The sequence below is a fragment of the Gigantopelta aegis genome, chromosome 4 (assembly GCF_016097555.1).
Source record: "Gigantopelta aegis isolate Gae_Host chromosome 4, Gae_host_genome, whole genome shotgun sequence".
In the NCBI taxonomy this organism is placed as follows: Eukaryota; Metazoa; Mollusca; class Gastropoda; order Neomphalida; family Peltospiridae; genus Gigantopelta; species Gigantopelta aegis.
The window spans coordinates 105,131,121-105,151,065 of record NC_054702.1 but is presented as its reverse complement, the minus strand read 5'-3'; the positions used below and the strand labels follow the sequence as shown (position 1 = coordinate 105,151,065).

The window sequence follows — 19,945 nt, the reverse complement described above, 5'->3', positions numbered from 1 at the left end:
TCTTGCGTATGTGTGTTCTCTATGGAGATAGGTCCACTCTACCATCGGCCAAGTGCCGCTAATGGGTGGCAAGTCTTGCGTATGTGTGTTCTCTATGGAGATAGGTCCACTCTACCATCGACCAAGTGCCGCTAATGGGTGGCAAGTCTTGCATATGTGTGTTCTCTATGGAGATAGATCCACTCTACTATCGACCAAGTGCCGCTAATGGGTGGCAAGTCTTGCATATGTGTGTTCTCTATGGAGATAGATCCACGCTACCATCGGCCAAGTGCCGCTAATGGGTGGCAAGTCTTGCGTATGTGTGTTCTCTATGGAGATAGATCCACGCTACCATCGGCCCAGTGCCGTTAATGGGTGGCAAGTCTTGTGTATGTGTGTTTTCTATGGAGATAGATCCATGCTACCATCAGCCAAGTACCATTAATGGGTGGCAAGTCTTGCGTATGTGTGTTCTCTATAGAGATAGATCCACGCTAAAGTAAAAAAAAAGTTTGTTTTGTTTAATGACACCACTAGTGCTCATTGATTTATTTATCATTGGCTATTTGATGTCAAAAACTTGGTAATTTTGACATAGTCTTAGAGAGGAAACCCACCACATTTTACCATTAGTATCAAGGGAGCTTTACTATGCACCATCCCACAGACTGGATAGCACATACCACCACCTTTGATATACCAGTTATGGTGCACTCGTTGGAACATTGAATAGCCCTATTGGCCCACTGACAGGGATCAATACTAGACTGACCGCACATTAGGCGATCCCTTTACCACTGGGTGTAAAGTCTTGCATATGTGCATTCTCTGTGGAGATCCACCCTGCATGCATGAGTGCATATTCTTCCTCAGATCAATGTTGATGCTGCGTTAGTCGGCAACAAAGGGATTTAATCCATTACTAGAGTGGACAGATATTGTGGGAGCAAAAATCACATTGTTACATCATGCATTGATTTCAAAGGACATGAATGCCATATTGATTCACAAGTCAGACATTGATTTTACACTTAGTATAATACAATATTAATCTGACCTATCGCCAGCAAAACATTGTGTTCAATGGATATGGAAACGCTTTTTCACGGCTCTATAGTTGGGCTGCTAGGACAGTTCATATGGTGTAATTAACAGTAATCTGCCAAAGTAGGAAGACTACACAATATTTCTTAAGTTAAAGGGACACACCCTAGTTAAGGCTAGTTGTTAACCATTACGGCGTTGTTTTTCACTATTAAACCCATTTTTTTCACAAATAAAATTGCACTTTACTTACCGTTTATTATTTAGAATATACATTTCCATTCACCTGAAGTGTTTTTTGGTAATCCTGGTGTTTGTAATACCACAAAATGCATTTTTCGTATTTCTGAAAAACGGGCACACGTTTGAGAAAAAACCTTTGAGCAGACAAGGTCTAATCTATTTTTAGACGGGATATTTCCATTTCCATTGGTATACCACGTGACCGTTATCATTTTGGTTCGGTTTGTTTTCTCGTGCACGGTTCGCGCGATCAACATCATTTGTTGTTGTTCATTCGTGAGATTTTTCTTCACAGTTCGTGAACATTTTCAGTAACAATAAAGTTCAGACAAGTAAGTATTTTAATACAAAACGTTACAAACCCTTAAAACCAATAATTTTGCTAAGTCCTACGATATCTGGAGAGGGGATACAACCAGGACAGAACAGTTGGAACATGTCCAGGAGAGGTGAAAAGAATGCACCCCAAGTCTGTGAAATTTGTCGTGACGTAGGCATTGTTGTGCTTCGAGCGACATCTACCGGTGACATCAGAATACAAACTTTCAAAATTATTTCAAGCAATTGGGACATGGGGATTCCCATGGTATTTATCGATATAAAACCTGCTTTTTCACTCCATTTGATACAAACGTGATCTAGGGTGTGCGGCTTTAAAGGTACTCACCAAAGGTTTTAGACATACACATGTGTTAAAATATTTTCACCTGTTACAGCTTGTTTTGTAAGTCCCTTACTGGTCTAACCAGAAAGAACTTTATTTTGTCTCTGCCTGTCTCTTATATATAGTAGTGTGGACATTTTTCACAATGTCTCAAGATATGTCTCTATCTGTCTGTCTGTCAATCCGTCAATCTGTCTGTCTATCTGTCCTACATATCATTTTCAGGACTTTTTTCACAAGCCTCCATATATTGTGCTGAAATTTTGTATATGTTTACAGGGCTCGAACTTAGGAATTTGTCTCCCACGGCAAGTTTAAAAAGAATTGCTCTGGGTGAAACATCTCACCAACAGCAATTTTGAGACTGCCTATGGCAATTTTTTAAAAAGTGACATTTGTAGCAAATAAACATGATTATAAGGTTATTTTGCTGTATGTAGACATATTTCAAATGTAAGAATGTTAAATATTGGCAAATAATGTGCATCAGGTGTATACATTTTTCCATTGTTGAGGAGCTTTACAGAAGGCACAAAAGTGCCTACAGTGATTTTCTCTACCTACAGCAATTTATATCTCAACAACAGCAATTGCTGTCGTTAAGTTTGAGCCCTGTGATTATCATGTAGAGTTAAGATCAAGTTCAAGTTTCATGGGGATTTGCTTATTTTGGATAGAGTTATGGCCCTTGAACTTAGGAGATATGAAAATTTGCTGGACCTGGTAGGGGACATATATTGGCAGTACATTAGCAGTACTCTCAGCTTGTTTGCGAATAAATTACACATTACTTAAATATTTTGCTTGAATTATCTAACCTATAAGAAAACCCTAATAAGAAAAGTATAGCTTGTGTGGGAAAGGATGTCTTTTCACAATCTAGAACATGTGTCATAGTTTAATGTTTGATACATACTAGCAACTGATGTGATTCTATGGTTAGGTATAATTAAACAGACATTCCTCCCATCTATGTTTGCAAAAATTGTTTCCAGAATTTATTGATTTTTTTTCTTTCTTGCATTAATATTTAATATGTTGAAATAGGAAAAATGATACACCCACCATACACACACACCGGTGTGTATTAAACAGATCTGTTAAGACATACCGACAACACACTGGCTTTTTTCCTGACCACTAAATAAAGCCTCCAGCCAGAGGCTTGCCCCAGTTTTGAGTTCTTTGCTAGTATACACTTTCCCATATGGCTAGAATGTTTTGGGGGGAATTGTTGGCATCTGTCCACACACAGCCCCACTGGCCTGTGCTGGCGCAACACACACAACACGATAATCACCTCCGCTCACTGGCCGCCTAGCCTCAGCTGTCAGTCAGATCATGAGTTCGACCTCACTTGACCTCCCGTGGTATTCATGTGCCAGTGCTGTGATTAGGCCAGGCGGGCTCCGGCAGATGGAAGTGATCAGGTTCCTGCTGTTTTCAGACCCCAATTAAATAGACTTGGCAAAAGTTGGACACTTTCTTGCATGATTGCCTAAGAATTTGTGCTTCATTTCCAGCCCAGCGCTAGAGGACTTCACAACATTGTCTTGGGATTTTTTGGGTTTTTTCCCGTTTTTTGTTTTTTTTCCCGTTTTTTGTTTTTTTTCTCTCTGTCTCTCTTTCTCTCTCTGTCTCTGTCCCTGTCTCTGTGTGTGTGTGTCTCTCTCTCTCTCTCTCTCTCTCTCTCTCTCTCTCTCTCTCTCTCTCTCTCTCTCTCTCTCTCTCTCTCTCTCTCTCTCTCTCTCTCTCTCTCTCTCTCTCTCAATTTCTTTTTTCTTTCTTTACAACCAATGCTATTTGATGTGTGGTTGTGGGAACTCTAGCTCAGAGCAAGGGTGGTGCCTGTCACTCATGGTTTATTCTCGGTTCATGTTAAAGCCTGACAAATTCCTAACACACAACATTGTACCAAGTTAATCATTTGTGCTGGTGTACACTGTACCCTGCTATGTTGTGATAAGACTGCATGTTGACACTGACACAACTGGTGGGACTGAGAAATTAGGACAGTTCAATATGGTTCAATTGCAATAGTTGTCCATTGTATTGCAATAGTTCCTCTGTCTATAGTAATATTTCCTCTATCTATGACAATAGTTTCTCTGTGTGGTTTCGGGTTCGGGTATAGTATTTACATGCTCATTTGTCACTAAAGCTTCAAGCATGTCAGTCCCGGGGCCGAGCTCTAGATAGCCAGAATTTATAGGGGCAATTTTGAATATTTACTCGAAAGATATAGCAGGGGGATTTTACTATAATAACTTTTGTTGGTGTAGTTTTAATGAAAAATTATCTAATATAAAATAAAAAATATAAAAATATCCGCATAATTAATTTAGACACCATATTTTTTTAACGGGCAGTCCAAAAGAACAAAAAGATAATAATTAAAATATAATCTTAAGCCCTGAATGGAGGGGGAAAGGGGGCAAATTGGAGGTTGTGCCAAGCTCTGTGAGGCATTGTTTTCAATATTGTTTTTGATTGTGTATTCCAATAGTATTCAACAGTTGCAGTTGTTTATATATGACAATAGTACCACTATCTATTCAACCACTATCTCAACACAATGTAAAACAGTTAGTTCATATTTAAAATTTTGCACAAATTAACTGTTCTCTAAACAGAAATTAACATAAACTTCAGTTTAACAGCAAATGTTTTGGACTGCAATATCTATGGCAATGATTGCTATGTTTAACTATATGTCCCCTGTATATGCCATAATATGGTAGTAGTTGTCAGTAGTGCAGTATGTGGCAATAGTTCTTGTGTATCATAATAGTAACTCTCACATGGCATATTGTATATAAAAGACACCTTCTGCTAATAGATAAGAGTAACCTATGTAGTAGTAGCCAGTTTCTTCTCTCATTCTCTAGACTTAAGTGTTGCAATTAACATTTTTTATCCAAATTCCTTTTGTTTCCTGATATATTGTAATATACCGGTAGTCAAACCAGTGTTAAGTAGCCACCAAAGTGAGTGTTTAAAAAGTGGCCTTTAAAACAGGTCACTGCTTAATGCAGGTCAGTTTATACTATATTAGATGATTTGGGAGAATACAAATGGCCTCTTAACACAGGCACGACTGGTATATCAAAAACAGTAATAGAAAAATGTAGCGGGTTTCCTCTCTAGGACTTTTTTTTTTCTTCAAAATTACCAAATGTTTGATATCCAATAGCCGATGATTAATAAATCAATTTAGTGGTGTCACAAAAACAAACCTTTTTTTAATTTAACACAGGTTAAAGCAGGTTTAACTTTATTTGTCTTGTACAATTATTGATGGCAATATTTCTCATACATCACAATATGGTGTGGCAATATGGTGTGATGGCAGCTGGGTGGGATTGATCTCAGTCGGTTGAGTGCTCGCTTGAGGTGCTTGTGTCACAGGATCGTACCACCTCGGTGGATTCATTCAACTAATTGGGGGTTTTCTCGTTTAAACCAGTGCACCACAACTGGTCAAAGACTGTGGTGTTGCTTTCCTGTCTGTGGGAAAGTGCATATAAAAGATCCCATGCTGCATTAGGAAAAATGTAGCGGGTTTCCTCTGATGAAGTCCTACATGTCAGAATTACCAAATGTTTGACAGCCAGTAGCCGATGATTAATTAATCAATGTGCTCTAGTTGTGTCGTAAAACAAAACAAACTTTTTTTCCCTGTCTGTGTGAAAGGTCATATAAAAGATCTCTTGCTACATTAGGAAAAATGTAGGTTTCCTCTGATGACCATGTGTCAGAATTACAAAATGTTTGACATCCAATAGTCGATGATTAATTGAATTAATCAGTGTGCTCCAGTGTCCATTAAACAAACAACGATTGTGTGATAACACTGTGTGTGGCAGTAGAGCTCCAGTCTGTGTTACAGTGGGTGGGATCTGGCTCAGTCAGTAGAGCTCCAGTGTGTGTGTTACAGTGGGTGGGATCTGGCTCAGTCAGTAGAGCTCCAGTCTGTGTGTTACAGTGGGTGGGATCTAGCTCAGTCAGTAGAGCTCCAGTCTGTGTGTTACAGTGGGTGGGATCTAGCTCAGTCAGTAGAGCTCCAGTCTGTGTGTTACAGTGGGTGGGATCTAGCTCAGTCAGTAGAGCTCCAGTGTGTGTGTTACAGTGGGTGGGATCTGGCTCAGTCAGTAGAGCTCCAGTCTGTGTGTTACAGTGGGTGGGATCTGGCTCAGTCAGTAGAGCTCAAGTCTGTGTGTTACAGTGGGTGGGATCTGGCTCAGTCAGTAGAGCTCCAGTCTGTGTGTTACAGTGGGTGGGATCTGGCTCAGTCAGTAGAGCTCCAGTGTGTGTGTTACAGTGGGTGGGATCTGGCTCAGTCAGTAGAGCTCCAGTCTGTGTGTTACAGTGGGTGGGATCTGGCTCAGTCAGTAGAGCTCAAGTCTGTGTGTTACAGTGGGTGGGATCTGGCTCAGTCAGTAGAGCTCCAGTCTGTGTGTTACAGTGGGTGGGATCTGGCTCAGTCAGTAGAGCTCCAGTGTGTGTGTTACAGTGGGTGGGATCTGGCTCAGTCAGTAGAGCTCCAGTCTGTGTGTTACAGTGGGCGGGATCTAGCTCAGTCAGTAGAGTTCCAGTCTGTGTGTTACAGTGGGTGGATTCTGGCTCAGTCAGTAGAGCTCCAGTCTGTGTGTTACAGTGGGTGGGATCTAGCTCAGTCAGTAGAGCTCCAGTGTGTGTGTTACAGTGGGTGGGATCTAGCTCAGTCAGTAGAGCTCCAGTGTGTGTGTTACAGTGGGTGGGATCTAGCTCAGTCAGTAGAGCTCCAGTGTGTGTGTTACAGTGGGTGGGATCTAGCTCAGTCAGTAGAGCTCCAGTGTGTGTGTTACAGTGGGTGGGATCTAGCTCAGTCAGTAGAGCTCCAGTCTGTGTGTTACAGTGGGTGGGATCTAGCTCAGTCAGTAGAGCTCCAGTCTGTGTGTTACAGTGGGTGGGATCTAGCTCAGTCAGTAGAGCTCCAGTGTGTGTGTTACAGTGGGTGGGATCTGGCTCAGTCAGTAGAGCTCCAGTGTGTGTGTTACAGTGGGTGGGATCTAGCTCAGTCAGTAGAGCTCCAGTCTGTGTGTTACAGTGGGTGGGATCTGGCTCAGTCAGTAGAGCTCCAGTGTGTGTGTTACAGTGGGTGGGATCTAGCTCAGTCAGTAGAGCTCCAGTGTGTGTGTTACAGTGGGTGGGATCTGGCTCAGTCAGTAGAGCTCCAGTGTGTGTGTGTTACAGTGGGTGGGATCTAGCTCAGTCAGTAGAGCTCCAGTGTGTGTGTTACAGTGGGTGGGATCTAGCTCAGTCAGTAGAGCTCCAGTCTGTGTGTTACAGTGGGTGGGATCTAGCTCAGTCAGTAGAGCTCCAGTGTGTGTGTTACAGTGGGTGGGATCTGGCTCAGTCAGTAGAGCTCCAGTGTGTGTGTTACAGTGGGTGGGATCTAGCTCAGTCAGTAGAGCTCCAGTCTGTGTGTTACAGTGGGTGGGATCTGGCTCAGTTAGTAGAGCTCTCACCTCAAGTGCTTGGGGTATATGATCAAACACCCTTGGTTGACACATGACCCATTGAGTTTTGCCTGTTTCATCGAGTGCCCTGTGACTGGTGTATCAAACATTAAGATATGTGCTGTCCTATTTGGGAAAATGCATATAAAACTATTAAGAGATCTCTCTCTAACAGAACTGTAGCAGGTTTCCTCTAAAGATTGTGTCAAAATTATCAATTGTTTGATATCTGGCAGCCAATGATAAATTAATCAGCATACTCCAATGGTGTTGTTCAACTTTAACCTGTATGCAACTTGTTTCCCTCTATGTTGTAAAACCATTAGTATCTATATATTGCAGTAATTCATTATTGTTTTATGAGATAGTACATTGTTAACTACATTCTACAGTTAACTGTTCATTAAACTGAAAATAATTTTTAGTACTAGACCGGTTATGCATAGTTTGTTGCAGTGTGTGTATATAATGCAATTGGTACCACAGCCTTTTGTACCCCTGAAGTAAGTGGCCTTGTCCGGGCGGGACTAGGGTCGTGTTACGGCAGCCCAAGTTAGGCAATAACTTGAATGACATAAGATACAGGTAACTTGTTGGCATGCAGACAGCCTGTTTATCTCCCCTCTTCATGCGTCCAGATTGTCAGTAGCCCGCCCGCCTGCCTGCCCAACCACGCCGCTCTAAGTGCTAACCAAGGTTCCTATGCCAGCTAGTTGCAGAAATTGTTTGTGTTATTTATATCTGCTAAGCTGTGCAAACTAATTCTTCAAGGGTTCAAGACTTGGATTTTTTTTTTTTTTTTTTTTAAACTCACTGATTGATTGTTTGGCGAGTGTGGTGTAACAGGGTTCATCACGGCTATTGTTTGTTCAAGAAATAATGGTCCAGTAATGAGAAAGATGCGTGACTTATTAATCTTTCATATACATAAATCCTCAATTGCAGTGTGTGTTCTTTTTAGTGTTATTGTTAAATGATGACCCTTATTGTTTTTATCAGGTTTATCACATTTGCATGCAGTTGAGAAACTTGCAGTGGATTTACTTTTTGTCTAACAAATAATGATCTGTTAATATGCAACCAGGTTTTTCATATACCTAGATTCTGAATCATATGGTTTATTTTCGATGTTGTATTCTGTCCTTAATAGTTTTTAGCAGATATATCTCATTTTCATGTACAAATACTTAGAAAAGTTATATGAAATACATTTTATTTAGTTCTCAATATTTTGATAATTTAAGAAAAGGCTGTTTAAATTGTGTGCTAATAAAAATATAAAATTATACCAATATATATATTAATGTCAGGGATGGGTCACAGATTAATGATGACCAAATATTCATTAGTAAAAGCAAATCAAAAGTTGTGACTGTTATATCAATATTCTTTAGGTTTCATATGATCGTACTGTTGGATTTTATTTTATTTTTTACAGTCCATTGGGCTCAGCCTAAGTAATAATTTGGTGGCCCGAGTCTGAAAAACACTAGCCCAAGGTATCAAGTGACTGTATTCTAGAACTGTTAATAATGGTGAACTGGCATGTACAAAGGTACATTTAACTGCAAGAATAATTGAATGTCAAACCTACTTCAGTTATTTGTGAGTCAGGACTTGTTATTTCTTTAATTAATAAACAGTAGAGATTAACAGAAGTGTCAATAAATGACACTGTCTCAGAGCTGTTGGATGACCACCGTCACAAAAGTAATACAACAGTGTGATGTCAGAGTCACATGTATTTGTATGCAGCTAATCGTTTCATCTGTTGACAGGATTTACCAAACATAAAATAGGGTATAGCATTTTATGCTATAAAACTGTGTGGTTTAGCTGCGACTTTCAATTATTATGTGCAAGTTATATGTGGGTAATAAACAGATAGTTTGATGTACATTCCAGAAACTGAACATACTATACTAAGTTGTAGACCAATTGCTTGTTAGTACAAAATTAATACCTTTGTACAGTACATCCAGCTAAATGAAAATAAGACTATTTGAGTTATGCATTTAAGTAACTTTAACACCATAGTAAGGACAAATCAGGTTTTCACCATGCTAATTATTGTTTGTCGCTTGTGACAGGATACATGATTTTGTGGTCACATTTATGGGTCAGAATAAATAGAAAAATAACCATTGAGTCTGACTTTACTGGTCGTAGTCAGTAATTCTGTCTAAGATTGAATTTTTAAATTAAAAAACATTAAGTACTACTGTCTGTGATATATACAATGTAAATATCTATAATAATCAAAAGATAAAGGAACTATATGTTTTTATGGAGTTGATTTAGTCAGTAGCATAGTGTATGTAGTGTATTATATCAGTTGTATTATATATGGAGATATACCAGTGGTACTGAATATATCATTTGAATTATATATGGAGTTATGCCAGTTGTATTGAATGTATAGTTTATTATATCAGTTGTATATGCAGTTTATTTTATCAATTGTATTGTACTTTATATCGGTGTGTGTAGTTTATAATATTGGTCATATTGTGTATGTAGGTTATAATATCGTCGTATTGTGTATGTAGTTTCTAAGATCAGTCATATTGTGTGTGTAGTTTATACTATCGGTCATATTATGTATGTAGTTTATAATATCGGTCATATTATGTATGTAGTTTATAATATCGGTCATATTGTGTATGTAGTTTATAATATCGGTCATATTATGTGTGTAGTTTATAATATCAGTCATATTATGTATATAGTTTATAATATTGGTCATATTGTGTGTGTAGTTTATAATATTGGTCATATTGTGTGTGTAGTTTATAATATTGGTCATATTATGTATGTAGTTTATAATATCGGTCATATTGTGTGTGTAGTTTATAATATCGATCATATTGTGTGTGTAGTTTATAATATCAGTCATATTGTGTGTGTAGTTTATAATATCGATTATATTGTGTGTGTAGTTTATAATATCAGTCGTATTGTGTGTGTAGTTTATAATATGGGTCATATTGTGTGTGTAGTTTATAATATCGGTCATATTGTGTGTGTAGTTTATAATATCGGTCATACTGTGTGTGTAGTTTGTTATGTGGGTTGTATTGTAGTTTAACTTGTTTACCAGCCAAGTACCTGGCTAGCTGCAGCATGTACTAACCGTTGTTGTTTGTGGCACTCGGTGTAATGGCCCGTAATGCGGTTGATGCGAGATGAACATCTCTGCCTGAAAGCCAAAATAGCCCATCCCAATGGGCCGACTATGGGCCAGAGATTGTAGTTTTGGCGTAGGTTCAAATATCATCAGGCATTTTTTTTATTTTCAAAGAGAGATGCGATATCAGCATGAAACTGCTTAAAGAGGATTCAAAGTGTAGACAGACAACATGTTCATCAATGTCTGTGACTAGTGGGTCAAAGATTCTTATTCCAATAGACATTAATGTATTAGTAGAATACAAATAAGTTTTAACATTCATACATAAAAGATTATCTCACGTTGAGCACATGTTCGTCAATGTCTGTGACTAGTTGGTCAAAGATTCTTATTCCAATAGACCCTACTGTATTAGAATACAAATAAGTTTTAAAATTTGATTGATTACTTCACAGTGGGCAGCATTTTGGGGTCATGACAAAATAGAAATTGATATGTCAAGATGTGATTTTTGCTTAATCCTGCCTGTATGACATATATATATGATCATTTGACATGGTGGAACCACACACACATAGATTTAGACTTAACATCACTGGATTAGATTTTATGAATAAAACAAAAATATCTATCAAGTAATTTGTGATTTGAACTTGGGTAAATGTGTTTCTTTAATATTAGGAAAAGTTGCTAAAATGGCCAATTCTTTATAACTACTGAAGGTTACAGTCCACGATGAAATTAAATAAACTGATTTGCTGATATCCTTATGCACTTTTTGGACAGGAATTTTAAAAAAATGTATTAAACTAACTTAGCTAAACTAGAGAGAACTGTGTCATATTTTTTTTTTTTTTCAAATACTGATCAATTCATAACAGTTATACACTTTATAGATTATTTGTTGCTGAAATCTCATGACCTATCAGAAAATCAGTTATAATTTAATTTTATTTACTTTTTGTTTGTTATGCAGATAAAATTAACTTCAAAAAGTACTTAACCCCCTTCTTAATAAGTCTTTTTTACTTTTATTTTGCAGAGCCCTCCAAGTTTGTCTGTGAAACATGCAAGGCGATATTCACCTCAGCATGGATGCTGCTCCAACATGCTCAAAAGGAACACGGGATGAAGATCTACACGACGTCCCCAGTCCTCAACCTCTCTACTCCGTCTCCGCGGCCCAGCATCGAGCATCGAACACCGCCATCAGCCGGGACGTCGGGCAGTGGCCACGAGTCTCCATTCCCTCACCCTCACCCAGCATCCTACCCGTCCTTTCGACTGCCCCTGGAGGGCCGCCCACTACACCACGGCTCTCCGCTGCACGGCTCGCCACTCAGCCCCTTCAACCGTCCACCCGGGCTGGATCTCCCCCTCGATATTATCAATGACCCGTTTCGCAGCCTCCGACCGAGCATGGCATCCATGCCACACGGGATTCCCCCGGTGCTGGAACACAGCCCACACCATCACCACCACCATGCCACGCCGCCACATTTCGGACACCCGGCGTTTGACAGGCCCAGGGTCTCCATCGCAGACATCGACTTTTACTCAAAACGTTTACAACAGCTAGCACACACGACTGGACCATCAGTGTTAGTCGGTTCAGGACCAGGACCAGGACAAGGTCCAGGGCTGCCAAGACCGGACACTACATTTTCACCATTAGCGAGCAACATCTTGACAAATATGCAGGAGCAAAAGCAGCAGCATCATCAACAACAGCAACAGCAGCAGCAGCAACATCAACAACAACGAGAATCCCTGTCTAATAACTCTCCAGATGCTTTGTCGAGATCACAGCTGTCGCCCAATCACAGCCGACCTAACAAATCATGCGAGTTCTGTGGTAAATGTTTCCGATTCCAGAGCAATCTGATAGTCCATCGTCGTTCACACACCGGAGAGAAGCCGTTCAAGTGTCCCGTGTGTCCGCACGCCTGCACGCAGCAGAGTAAACTGAAACGCCACATGAAGACTCACAGGAACAAGTCTCCAGTCTCACACATGTTCCACGGATCCAATGCCTCCAACTCTGACGGAAGCATTCATTCGAGCAGCAGCACTCCGGACTCCAACATGAATGCGGTTGGGAAGCTGGATGAGAGTGGGTATGACATGGACGATGAAGAGGAGGAGGAGGAAGAGGAAGAAGAGGAGGAGGAGGATATGGATGAGGACTTTGAGGATGAGGAGGAGGAGCTGGAGGCTGTGAACAAGGACATGAATAGGAGACGTGAACTCGATGATCTCAAAAAGAAAGGCCTGGACAACGACCGTGAAGACTCGTCTAAACCAATCAGCAATGAACTCACCAATCATAATGCAACCGAGTCGCAGAACGGGGACATCGACCAGAGCGACGAGCCGAGGGGACTTCTCAACCACAGTCACTCACCGTCTGCCTTTGGGTCCCCAAACTCGCGTGACCGAGAACGAACTCCATCCTCCAGCTTGCTCAATGAAATGATGGAGAACTCCGGTCTCAAAAGCATCCAGCCGTTCAACGACGCTTTCCAGCAGGCCATAGCCGAGAATCGCAGCCAGCATGGCAGTTCGAAGGACTCTGATGACGGGGAGAAGGAGAAGCTGGAAAATGGAAATGGCAGCCCAGACATGAAGCGAGACCACTCCCCTCTGAGACACGCTTTGAACAGTGATATATTGTTTAGGAACAACCTCTCGCAGTCTCCACTGGATCTCCACTCAAAGCCGGGAATCAAAAGAGAGCCTCTCCCTGAGGCGAACATCCCCAACAACTTCGAGGCAGCAATGCGCTACGCGTCCTGGTTCCACCAGACGTCCACACTGCGTGATCTTCACCCAAGATTCTTTCCGAGCTTCGGACTGCCTCGCGACACCAACCACAACGGTCTGAACCTGGCAGCCCCAGAAAGTGCCTTGAAACCTGTCACAAGCTTGCCTCGCCCAGGCCCCAGCACCCCGGTGTCGTCGCCCAATGGGGGCCCGTACGCGCGGAGGGACCGGCGCTCTGACACCTGCGAGTACTGCGGCAAGGTGTTCAAGAACTGTAGCAACCTGACGGTGCACCGGCGCTCGCACACCGGGGAGAAGCCCTACAAGTGTGACCTCTGCAGCTACGCCTGCGCCCAGTCCAGCAAGCTGACCCGCCACATGAAGACCCACGGCCGTCTTGGCAAGGACGTGTACCGCTGCAAGTTCTGTCAGATGCCCTTCTCCGTGGCCAGCACGCTGGAGAAACACATGAGGAAGTGCGTCGACAACTGCCACGCCCGACTCATGCACGAAGCAGACGCGGACAGTAACGGAACAGCGACATCAAATCTATGATTGCTCACCTCTCATCGAGACTTAGTATATATATAATATCTTGTTATAAAACAGAAAAACTGTTATTTTTTATTTTTATTCTTTTTTTTCTCTCTTTTTTTTTCCTCTGTCGTTAGAAATCATGTTGACTGCACTTGGAGCTAGACAATTTTTTTTAAGGTGTGAAATTCGACAATACTCAAACTTGTGATGTGTCTCTTGTTTTGATTAAGAATTGTTGCCATGGTTACATGCTTGACATCCTAAACGGGCTATTCTGAACACAATGTTTTACATTAGGTAGCTACGATGCGTGACTGAATTTTTGTGCATGCCATGTTAAACTATACATGTGATGTTAACCCCTTCAGTGCTGTTTACATGTCAACTCAAATCACTGCACTCAAATCACTGCAACAAAATCAAACAAGGTTGAAAAACAAAATCCACTCAAACCCGTCTTTTTGAAGACATATATAAAAAAAGTGCTAAAATGTCTTAACAAACAAGAGTATTTATAGTTGTGTGTCTTTTTACTTGGCCAATCTTTGCAATTTGTAAGAATATTCCTTTACCACAAAGTTTATGAGTTTGAAATATATTGTAATCAAATTACAGACTGTTTGAAATTATTAATGTGTTAATACATTTAAGCGATATGGTGACTTACTTATTTTGAGAATAAATCTGTTATTTCCGTCTTATCAAAACAATAAATGGCACTGAGGGGATTGACATCTATCCATTATTAAAACCCTCCTCCCCCTTGGTAACATAGTGTAGTGTAAAAAAACTAAACAAAAAAACTATTGTATATTGTTTGTTTCTACTTGTTACATATATATGTATATATATTATATATACTGACATGTTTGATAGACATTTTGAGACTTTCTGACTGTTTTTACATATATTGATGTATACCACAAAACGGAAACTACACCAAGCACCATACAGGAAGGTATGTGCACGTGATATTCTATTTTGTACTTGTTTAACGTAAACATCATCGAATGCTGTGTGTTGTGCGTGTGTGTGTGTGTATGTGTTTGAAATGCTTATTAATCATTGTCGTTTGACATGCAGAACAACGTGAATTCTCTTTTATTGTGCCATATGTGTATTGATGTTCTTTGAACTTCTCTCAGCTTTGCTTAATTGTATAATAACTGTATTTAGTAGCTTCTGCAAGTATTAAGGCATGTCACTATTTCTCAAAGAGGACATAAAAATGGTCATAGAAATATTCTTTAAAAGTTAAGAAACAGTCAATTAGTGATGTTCCAAAACTGGTAATTCTTTGACCAAATTTGGCATACTTTTCATCGGCTTTCTCGTTATATATTCCTTGACTAAACCTAGTAGTTGTGTTGCATACAAATCTGACTGGTAGTTAAATTCTTTTGATATCTGATTTAGTGAAACTAAATTTTTTAATTCGTAATCTTAGTTGTGTTTAAAATAATCTTAACAAAATTCTGTATCCATGTTTTGGTCACCATTAATTAATCAAAACATGCTACATAATTTTGTGGAATATAATGATATACAAAATTTGAATTACCTGATATAATGATTGTATAGGGACATATGATGATATAACTAAATCTTTTAATATAGACAATCATCAGGTACAATTAACTGCATTTTCAATCTAGTTTGAGTCTCAGATTTAAACATTTTTAAAAGCACAGGTCCAAGTTTGGTCAAAGTATGTCATGTTGGTCTAAGTTTATCAGATGTGTTTGTTTTGTTTGATGTTTAGGCACAGAATTAAAAATCTTTGACAACATTTAGTTTCAAAGGAATCACTTGCCAAAGTAACATTTTTTTTATTAAAAGTTTCAGAATCATTATCGGTAATAGATTGAAAATATTTTCTATTTATAAACAACAAAAATATAACTTATTGTGCATTCAACTTATTGGATGTTGTTTGTTCTCTTAATTTGTGAATTATTTTTATGACCATTTTGTGCTTATGTAGTTATAGTGTCAACATTTCACATTATTATTCAGTGTATTTTAAAGGTTTTTCAGGTTTGTTTTGTTGTCTTCGATCGTTACATGTCTGTAGAACAGTTAAAGGTTGTAGGTTTTGGTGAATCCTTTTAATCTGACGGTGATCCTTTTTCCTTGACATATTAAATACAACTGCAAAGAAAGTAGGTGTCCTAGCATTAGCAGTAGTGCTCCGACAAGCAGAGAGAAGACGTTTTCTTCACTTGGTATTGAAGTTTATGACTGACAGCTGTCTGACAGACATTTCAGCTATGTGCTGAATTAGTCTGTCGGCTTTACGGTGAACGTTGTGAATATGTAGCAATTTTCACTCAGCCAAGCTTATCTCATAACCCATTGTCCATCAACGTAGTCAACATCTTTATGTCTGCTTCATTCACTACTTGTCCAAGATTTTTTATAAACGATTATCAAAATAATTCTATCAGTGATTTAAATTTATTTTATTTTTTATTTTATTTTTAGGGAGGGGGAGGATGAGGTTGGGGATTTGTTTGTCTTTGGTGAGGATGTAAGGGAAAATGAGTGGCCATGCTTGTTGAAACTTTTCAATAAGGACTTCTTTAAAATTCAGTATAAAACAATACAAATTCTGTATAATTTGAAGTCTTTTAGGTTTTTTAAGTTTTGAGTCTAATTTGGTTTTAGAATATGAAAGCACATTTAAAAATACAACTGGTAACGTTTTGTACTTTGCGATAATATAATAAATGTTAGATTTTTATCCCACCCTTCATTTATTTATAAGCGTCTTTTTTTGGGGGGGTGGAGGGGTGTGTCTTTTAAACATATGCTCAATGTGCAGTATTTTCAATGTCCTGAAAATATCTATTTAAAAAAAAAAAAAAAAAAAAAACCCACATTACTCTTTCCATGCCCACATTCACATTTTGCAAACAAAATTGAATGAAAGTCTGGTATTTAATATATTATAACCAAAGTGATGCTCCAAAATGTTTTTGCTAGATCTTTTAATAAATGAATATGACCTTGCATGTGGTTGGCTGAGATATGTTTTGCTATCAAATGTTAGCAAACACCAACTGTCGGTTACAGTTTAGACTTTTAAGGTAATTTTAACATGAGATTTTGCATTCAGACCCAAATATTTGCAGTTATTATAGTAATTATGTTACTAAATTTAGTAGAAACATTCTGTCCAATATCCTAGCCAAGATTCATTACTTTTATATTCACTGAACCTGCAACATGGCTGCTTAGATCTCCATTTGGCAAAGAAAGGTTTAAGGCTTGTTCCAGGTAGTGATAATACATTTGGTAAAACATGTCATCAGTTTCATGCTAAAAATATTGCATGCTGTCCACCTGTCCATCCATTATTGCTTAAACATTTTCATTTCCAAATCCTACAACTTTTAACAGAATCAGACTTTGAATGATGTATCAAGGGTAATTTATCGTTTGGTTGGCTTTCACACAGTATTGTCAACTCTACAGGTGCAGTTGGTCATTTATTTAGGTGAACTGAAATGGCAGATGTTTTCCTGTTAATATGGCAAATGCCACAAAGTTGTTTTGTTTTATAAATTTGTTATAAAAAAGCATAATACTTGTACTGTGGTACTGAAATTGTTTTACCCAGTGTTTGAAAACTGTGAATACAAATATACGAAAATATATATATATATATATATATATATATATATATATATATATATATATATATATATATATATACCTATGGAGTTTAAAAATAACAAATAGGAGTACAAAAGACAAATATTTTATTTTAATTCAACTATACGTGATAAGTCAACCCTTAGAGTGTGGGTTATTGTTATTTAGCATATCTTGGGGATTTTGTTGCCCATTGTTATTGGTGCTTCTCGGGAGTAACATTACATCTAGTTTATATTATTTTTCTTCTATTTAGTACCATAGTGCCTACCTGTATTTATGTTGTGTACAGAAATAACACTGTCAAGTTTAACCCTAAACGACTGACTTCTAAAAGACTAGAGCGTCTGTGTATGTGTGTTCACGTATGGTGTGTTTAGTATGGAATAATGCAGTCTCTTTTTAACTTCTGAAGAAAAAGATTCTTCCTGTTTTTATGTTTGAACACCTCAGTCACATATTAGGAAGACTATAAACCTCCTGTGTTCTTTCCTCCCCCAACCCCAGACTTCCCTCAACCCCAGAGTATTGTTTAGCTTGAAAGTTTGTGTGTGATTTATAAATGTAGCTTTTAAAGCCCTTTGTTAAAGATCATCCTTATAGTGCTATTTTATTTTCTGCTTTTATTTTTGTTGAGACCTGTTTTCAGTATGGTTATTTTAATACTTCAGGCTAGCCTATTTAGTTGAATCAAGCACTGATAGGTAATCTTGTATATGTTATATGGCTGTCTCGTGGGCTGTTTGTTAAATGGTCGGATAGGGCAGCAAACTGTGCAGCTACCGATGCCTTTTGGAGCCATCAGTGTCACCAGCACTTGCCACATTTATGCCTTGTTAGCGGACATTACTTCACCAAGGAGACGAATTACCGAAAATATGCTGTCCAAATGGCAATATTGCGGATTATATTCAACAGTGTTCATCGTTATGCATTGACAGAGATGGAGGTAAAAAACAAACCTTTTTGACATTATTTTATATTATGGTGGTTCAAGAGAAATTACAAAATTGCCTTCAAAATAACAACATTCAAGAAGTTTTATTGTTAAAGAAAAATATCAGTTTTGGGCGAACTGATGTGCCTTGGTAACGGAGAATGCTATTTTTGGCAAGAAATTTTATTCTTCCTAACCTGAGAGATGGAGATTGTGTTGAGACTTGGACAAGCTGACACTGTGTTCCGTGTTGTGTCGAATCTTGTGTCAATTGATATCCTATAAAATATAATACACTTGTGTTCATCAGTTAGTTAAAAAGCTGCTCTTTATAATACACGTACATGTATGTTGTCTGTTTGTTCATCCTTGGTGGCATTGTTAAACCCTGCAATGACGCCGTTCAACCCTGCAGTGATGCCATCATTCATTACCCTGCATTGATGCCATTCGTCCTTTGTTTAGGAAGCTTAGAGTGGACTTGTTAGTGGTCATTGATGTGACTTTTGTGCCCTTTTGTGGAGAGACCAGCATAAACTGTGCATGGTTAGCAGTGACTAAATAAAACTGTAGATAGACGTGAATTGTGCACAGGAACTGAGTGACTTAGAATCTTTATGTGGATTTCGCATGATTAAACCGAGTGACTTGATCAATCCAGTAAGGGAGACCGGAGTGGATTTTGCATGATAAACCGAGTGACTTAAATGAAAAATTTAAAAAACCATTAAAAAAAAAACCCCAGTTCTAGAAAAATGGCTATGGTCGGATTTGCATAGCGAACAAAACGAACCCATTATTCAGTTCTGCATGGTGGCCCACGTGAACTGTGGCACACGTGATAACTATCTCTTATCGTATATGCAAACCTGTGCCAGTGTGACTGGACTTTGCAAATATGTACATCAAAAGTCCGAGGTTGTGAAGTGTGACTGCACAATCTCCGACGAGGGCTGTTCTACCGGTGTTTTTTTTTTTTTCTCTCTTGTGCAACTAACAATGGCAGCTAGTGCTAGACCAGGGTGAGTGATCACTACAGTCGTTCAGCTCGCTGTGAGCCTGCTCGCTGTGAGCCCACTCGCTGACTGACTCGTCAAAAGGATGTTTTAGTTGCATGATTCATATTGTGACGTTCTTGGTGCAGCGCAATTTTTGCATTAGTAGTGAAGTTTAACGTTTGCTATATTTGTACACACGTGGCTTTTTGCATCTATACTCACTGCACCCTGCAGTCTAACCCAAGGGAGACAACTGTTCAGTGCAATATTCTATTTATTGCATAGTACTCTCTTTTTTTCAAAAAAGCTTAAAAGCTCATCTTTGGATCTTTTAAGGAAAGAAGAAAACGAATCAAAATCTTTAGAAACATGTTGCCACTGTTTGATTTATCCTTTTTGTAGTTTGCCTGACTACAAAAACCATTCTGTTGGTGTTGATAGTTCCATTATTTAATTTACATACTTGTATTTCCTTTGGGTTGTAACATA

The 19,945-nt window shown here is 38.8% G+C and overlaps 1 protein-coding gene across 1 annotated transcript in view; it reads left to right on the top strand.

Moving 5' to 3' along the window:
* The window catches only part of LOC121371661 (B-cell lymphoma/leukemia 11A-like), a 78,766-nt gene extending 61,275 nt beyond the window's left edge, over positions 1–17,491 (top strand). The window contains exon 3 of the mRNA XM_041497721.1: positions 11,607–17,491. Within this exon, the coding sequence (XP_041353655.1) occupies positions 11,607–13,882 (2,276 nt within the window). The 3' untranslated portion in view covers positions 13,883–17,491. The remainder of the gene's footprint in view (positions 1–11,606) is intronic.
* The last annotated feature ends 2,454 nt before the right edge of the window (positions 17,492–19,945 follow it).